Source organism: Trifolium pratense, linkage group LG6, assembly GCF_020283565.1.
Source record: "Trifolium pratense cultivar HEN17-A07 linkage group LG6, ARS_RC_1.1, whole genome shotgun sequence".
NCBI lineage: Eukaryota > Viridiplantae > Streptophyta > Magnoliopsida > Fabales > Fabaceae > Trifolium > Trifolium pratense.
The window spans coordinates 6,174,686-6,182,054 of record NC_060064.1 but is presented as its reverse complement, the minus strand read 5'-3'; the positions used below and the strand labels follow the sequence as shown (position 1 = coordinate 6,182,054).

Here is a 7,369-nt window from a genome sequence, read left to right as displayed (position 1 = left end):
AAGGTAGTCACAGTTAAATAGCTACAACCAGGAATCACAAATTCTAATAATAGTAGTCACATTTACACCATCTAGTGTGTAATTTTCAAAGAACCAAATGCAATTTGATGGGTAATGATACGGTGAACCAATTTCATAAATGGTCCGTTATGGATTAATGTTTAAAATTATTAGAAATCCTAACGATTGTCGACAATACTTTTTGAAAGTAAAAAATCACGACTCTCTTTGTTTTTACGACTAAAAAATGACATTATTAACGTCAATTCAATACGCGTTACATCTTTATTATCTATTGTTTTAATCAAATCACTATCAATTAAATCATTATTTCAATTATAAAAATAAGGATGACCATTAACTTATATTTTTAGACAACAACATATGTTATCAGTAATATTTTACATATTTTTTTAAATACGGCTCTACAATAGACCATTTGAATAAGTGGTCTATATATATCTAATAAATCATTTCATTTGCAACATTGTGGGGTTAATTTAAGTCTAAAATTGAATATGAAATAAGATTAAAATATACTAAGACATTTGTTGGAAGTCAGTCCCTTAATTGAATGAATAATAGTTTTCATGAATAATTAGTCTCTCCAATCAACGTGTGATACATACTTTTAATTTACTAAAAAGTAGTTAAATTAAAATGTAGTAAATTTGGTTCACCTCAGCTGCAAAGATGATGATGATCATATAGTACTTTTACATCTCATTGTTGTGGTAAGTGTGATCCATAAATTTAACACTTTAAGGTTTTGGGTATAAAAATGTGGTGTCCAACTTACTTGTATAGTTGTTCTTACGCTCAATGTGAATGATCCCCTGGTTGCCCCCTCATGACCCAACAGTGGTATCAGAGTCGATGGTTCGACGGAGAGTTCGACCGGTTCTTTGTATCAAAAGTTTTTCTGAGAAAAGTGGTCAGACAACATGACCCATTGAGTGTGGCCAACGGCGTACAAGTGTTTGGATGTTAAAAGCTTCTGCTTGAGAGCGAACATAGTGAATTGAATGACTCACACATGATGGGAAGATTGTTGTGGCAAGTGTGGGGTGAATTAAGTCTCACATTGGTTAGAAAAGTGGAGATTGAACACTTTATAAGTAGGATAACCCATAAAACTAACACCTTAAGATTTTGGGTAAAAATATGATATACAATTCACTTGTATGATCCCTCCGCTGCCTCCTCGTGACCCAACGCTCGCAACAAATAAAGAGCAAACCCTATCCTATAAAAACTAACTAATACATGAACCCTACGAAGGCATACTTTTTGAAGAAAAAAATAAAAAATTCAACTCGTGCCTTGAATAGTGAAAACATATCACACTCCAGAAAGTTTTGTACTTGTATGTGAATGTGAGAAAGTGTGAGTAGTACATCTAATATTCCACGTATCTAATTGTGAGTGGATCACATTTCAAACTGAATCGATATTAGACGATTAACAGACTTTGTTGTTTGACAAGATAGACCATTAATAGTTGGTCTGCAGGCTAAGTCGAGTTTGATTATTTCAAAGATATAAAACATAAAAATATTTTGTATATAAATTAGAAATGTATGTATACATCTCATCTAATAATTTTGTTTTGTATGAATAGGTTATGATCAATTCAAAACTTTAAATGGTATCAAAGTTAATGTACCGAGCTCTTAGCACTGTGATATTTTGATGGATAATTTGAGTTCAACCATAATTACATCTATTTGCTTAGCTTCATTGTAATTTCTTTTTTATTCAACTTAATTAAGCCGTTTTTGTAATAAAAAAAAAAGTTAATATATATGTATACATCAAAAAGATCTAGGTGTCTCATTAAAATTATATAAGTTGAGAATTATTCAAGCTTGAAATAAAAATAGTAGTGTGAGATGTGATAAGTTGAGAATTATTCAAGCTTGAAATAAAGATCTAGCCTTTTTTATTCGATCTATTGGACCTTCATTAAGGATGGATAATTTGAGTTCAACCATTAAGATATGATATTTATAGTATTTTAGAAAAATAATTCGTAGACACGCATCTATTGCTGACATGTTGCCTACGAGAGTAAACCTGGTCACTCGTGGTGTTTTGTCTCTTATAGCTGACACTTGTGTTTTTGGATGTGGAGTGGCCGAATCGGCCTATCATTTGTTTATCTCTTGTAGCATTGCTTGATCTCTCTAGGATTTAGTTCGCGCATGGATTGACATTTCTTTGGTGGATTTTACTACTCTTCGTGATTATTTTGTCCAGTTTACAGCATCAGTAGGTGGATCTCGAGCGCGTCGGTCCTTTTTGCAGCTTATTTGGCTTACTTGTGTTTGGGTAATCTGGACAGAGAGAAATCATCGTTTGTTCCAAGGCTCAACATGCACACCTCATCTTTTGTTGGACAAGATCAAGCTTTTCTCATTTAGGTGGTTGAAGACGACGAGTATCACGTTAGCTTCAAATTACCATAGTTGGTGGTCTAATCCATTGTTGTGTTTGGGCCTTATATGATTTGTTATGATTGTATCTTTTTTACTCTTTTGTAAACTGTTATAGTCTACCTCGGTACGTCTTGTGCTGTGAAGGTTGTTTGTGTTAATATATTTCATTTTGCCTTTTTCAAAAAAGAAAGAATGAAACAAAAATAGTATAGTGTGATATATGTGATAGGTTAGTGACGTGGTAGACTAACACTTCTTCTTAACTGAATTACTTGGATTAAGAGGCACTTGTAAAACTTGTATAGTGATATATTGATGACTGAAATAAAACTCATCCAAACCCTAACTTTAAAGTGAAATAACGAAAGGAAAACAAGAAACTCTTTATTTCTTAATATGTATATAATGAGACAAGATTAAAGACTACTACTTTGATACATAGACACATAACAAAGTTACAGTACAATCACATACATCCAATGGACATTATAGCAAGCTATAGCAATAGCATAGTACATAAAATGATTCCCTTTCTGAGACAAACACACACACGATGTGATTAGAGTCAAACAAACTCCTCCTCGTACGTACTTAATCACTAGCTAGGTTACATAATATAGCATATAGTAGTAGAATTTAATACTAATATTAATAATCACTTTATTTAATATTTTGATTATTTTAGTTGCTTCAAGTTGAACCAATTCTTGTTGTTCTAGCGTCTTCTTGCAGCAGTTTCTCTCTGAGCATTGAAGTAAACAGCAGCAACAGGAAGACCAAGGTTATTCTGTGAAGCAAAGTTGCGAGTGTTGAAATGATCCCTTGAAGATGGTGTTACTGTCACTGAATCTCTGCTTTTTTGTTTGAACAGAACAAACACAAACCTGTGGATTCCAATATTTGGCTTTGGTATTTCATAGCTTACCACTTCTTTCCCTACAAATTCATAGATATTTTTGTCATTTTCTCTCATCAATATCATATCTATATATACATTTTTTGAATAAATAGATAACCTACCAAATGTAGCATCTGTTGTTCCTGGAATATCTGTCACAATCCTGCATTAAACAAACAAAATTACTGGTTAATAAATAATAATTTCTAGCTATATAGATAGATATATAGGAGTATGATATATCATTATACAGTAAGTATTATACTATTTACTCACCAGTGCAAGTGTTCTCTCAGATAAGGGTCACTAGGGCCAGGAACATCAGGGTCAGTCATCACCTACAAACAAAAATGGAAGACATATATGATATATTAGGTCAATACTCAATAATTTAGGTTTTGTCAAAAGCATTCCTTTTAAAGACACACACAATGTGTTTTTATAGAAAAATATTAGTACTCACTTTATAGTCTCATATACAAGCAATTTTATTTTTTCCAGATTTATTGAATAACTGATGAATTTGCTCCATATTATGAACTAGACCAAATATATCAGTTATTCAATGAACCTAAAAATTGAATATTTGCTTATATATGAGACTGAAGTGAATACTTAGTTCGTTAGACAGATACCTATTTGCTATAACCAATTAGTTACAACTAACTGTAACAGTGTAACTACATAACTTACACAATTATAACAAATTTTTAATTATATTTTAACAAACGAAAATGTTAGTAGCAGAGATCGAACTTTAAACCTTCTTTATGTCTCAACCCAAACTACTGGACTATTTCTTTGGGATAGAGACACGTAAGTGTGTGAGTATGTATGAAATTTTAGAAAACAACAAAAAAAAGAACAGGTAATTAACAGTTGAAGTTTGTTTTTCTTAAATAAAGAGAAAATAGATGTATATATACCAGTGTGAAGAAGGATCTCATGTCACCACCATCAATCTCAACTTTTGGCTTGATGTTGATAGTGGAAGGGAAAAACTCATGACCATTGAAGACTTGTTTCTTGTTGAAACTCACAGTCATTTTCATGCTTGTGGTGAAGAAATCAAGAACTTCACCTATCACTCTCCCAACAATAAGTGGTTCTTGAGACATTCTTGCCATTTTAGAAAAAAGAGTGAAGAGAAAGATGAGTGGAACTTAAAGAGTACAACTCAGATAATTCTTCTTGTTGAGTAAATGAGTTATGTTAAGCTCTATATTTATATTGTCTCAAAAGTAGCTTTCAAGGTTATTTTTACTGTTTAGAAATATGTTAATTAATTGCAACATATAATTTAATTAGATTTAGGGAAAACTAGATTTTTTTTTGTTTTCACCACCAGTATGTCCACCGAACCATTTAATCTGGTTCGGAGGTCAATTCTGACATCAAGTAGTTTCAACCCCCTTTCGATCTCAGTCGTAGGGAATCGAACTGTAGTATTCTCTATCAAGTTTAGCGTCAATCACCACAAAACTAACGATAGATGAGAAAACAGAAATTCTAGTTAGGAATGTTTGTTATGAAATTAAGTTAGTGATGAGGTTACATTAAAAATCCCTTTTCCTCTTTTTCCCCTGCACGCACACGTACACAATGGGGAATAATTCTGTCAAATTGAGCATAATTAAAACATTTTAATTAGCAATTTGATATAGACTATTAGAAAGTTACTTTAACATTCAATAAACTATAGATATGTTTAGAAACTAATCAAAACAGGTTTTGATCCATTTGAAACAGTTTTATATTTCTATTTTCGTTTTGTTTATAAAGTTGTAAAAAATGGATGAAAATTTTAAAATTTATTTATTTATTAAAAAATAGTTTTGTATAATAAAATCCAATTTGTATAGAGTCGGTCTAAGGGTCTAAAAAAAAAATATTCCTTATAGAAAAAGGCTCTGGATAAAAACTTCTAAAAAAAATAATTATAAAAATAAGATAATAACTTTGCAACTTTTCAAAAATTCAAATAACTATTTTTAATTTTTAATGATTCAAAAAAAAAAAACTATTTTTAATTTAAAATTCATTTTAGGCCTCATATAATTTTGGATCACCTTGTTTTTGTGACAAATAGAGCTAATATTATACCCATTATTGTGGACACTATTCATGAAGTAATACATGGTTATTTTAAGTGATTGATCTCTAGATCTGAATATATATATATATATATATATATATATATATATATATATATATATATATATATATATATATATATATATATATATATATATATATATATATATATATATATATATATTTGTCTCTCTAACACCAACTAAGAAATGAATTATATAATGATTAATCAATATACGTATCAACATGACTCGAAACTCTGTCCACATGTTTAAAAAGACCAAAATTCTTACCACTTTAAGCAATTCATTGTTGGTAACAGAACGTACAATTTATTAAACATTAATATTTTCCTATTTTTAATATTAATAATTAATTAAAAAAAAACATTATTCATAAATTGAACACAATTATTCTTGACTTTAAGGTTTTGTTTGCAGGTTTGGATAAAAAAATTAGGGAAGAGTTTTGGAAAAAAAATGGAGTGAGTGGAAATAATAGAGAACTTTGGAAGGAGAGAGTTTTGCGGGAACTCGTTAAAAAATGTGTTGGAGAAAGTTTTTCAAGGGTTTATATGAATTCTTCAAATTTAATCTATGTTGTTTATAATCTATTCTCAACTATTTTGGATTCGGCCTAAGCCCACTTTAGCGTGATTCAGCTCATTCGCAGGCTAGGTGTTTGTGTCTTGTCGCCGGTAACAAAAAATTTCACTTCTATAGCGGTCGACATCTAAATGATCGACTTTTAATATCAATCATGGCATCAAGGCCGCTATTCCAACAACTATTAAAATCAAAGCCGCCACAATCGCCCTCACATTAATGGTTGTGGCTCCGCATCGGAGGCTATGTATATCATTTTCATATAAAAGGACCATGTATATATCTATTCTCCTACTTTCTAACCTCTCACTTCACACAAAATATTGACTTGTTAGAATGTCTTGCAGGTACACCTCCCTCTCATAAACCATCGTTTAGACGCGACATTTCACTGGCCAAAATCGTTCTAACCAGGTAAGATCATTAACATTAAAAAAAAATATTAATCATAAACTTTCATTTATCATTTCCTACAAAAACACTCTTAAAAAATATGAAAAATCTATCTATTTTTCATATACTTTCCTTCTTTAAAGCACTCACTTTATCTCTCTCTCCAAACTCGTAAACAAAAAATAAATATCACTTTTTTTTAAGTATTCGAATATACTTTCTCGGGTCTCATATATAAACAAAATTTCACTTTTTATATTCATCCAAATTAGTTGTGAGAACCACATGTAAATCTACTTATGTGGTTTGTTCTAATTGATTTTTGGGCAAATACCCCCAAATTATCAAAGGGGTGTGGAGTAGGCCTCACCTTTTTTCAATTAATATTTTTGGATTTTAAATCATAAATTGTGCCAATAAACATCAAATTGATCCGAGTTTGATCCCTGACTTGGGGCATACAACAGTGTTAATTTTTTTTTTTTGAACGGCAGCAACATTAAAACTCTTAGGAAGAATTTGTCATCCATATAAATTTCACACAAAGATTCATGAATTAATCTTTGCAGTTGCGCGCAGAAGATATCTGATTAAAGAAAAAAAAAACACTAATTGATGCTGGAAATGCCCCATGAGTAATGACGGGTCACTTGGAATCTGTTCTTGATTGGCTGTAAACCTGACAATGAATTTATCGACCAATAAAAGCAAGTTTTCTTCCCAGCTCACTCAAACAGCTCAAAAAAAATGCATTATGTGGGATCCATTATTTGCAAGTTGTAACTCTCTGGCGTTACATTAAACTACTAGCATATTAATATTAAAAAAAAAGCATATTATAAAAGGCAAAAATTCTATAAAATGCTTTTGTTTCTTGAACGTCCACATTTACCATGTTCTTTAGCATATATAGTAACAAGCATAGACATGGAGCAATTTTT

General features: G+C 30.8%; 1 protein-coding gene across 1 annotated transcript; it reads right to left on the bottom strand.

Moving 5' to 3' along the window:
- Positions 1-2,797: 2,797 nt before the first annotated feature.
- On the bottom strand, positions 2,798-4,532 carry LOC123890395 (protein CENTRORADIALIS-like). The gene is made up of 4 exons (XM_045940002.1): positions 4,263-4,532; positions 3,613-3,674; positions 3,459-3,499; positions 2,798-3,374 (listed from the first exon to the last, which is right to left on the bottom strand). The coding sequence occupies exons 1-4, from the start codon at positions 4,461-4,463 to the stop codon at positions 3,154-3,156; spliced, it is 525 nt and encodes a 174-aa protein (XP_045795958.1). The 5' UTR covers positions 4,464-4,532; the 3' UTR covers positions 2,798-3,153.
- Between the last annotated feature and the right edge of the window lie 2,837 nt (positions 4,533-7,369).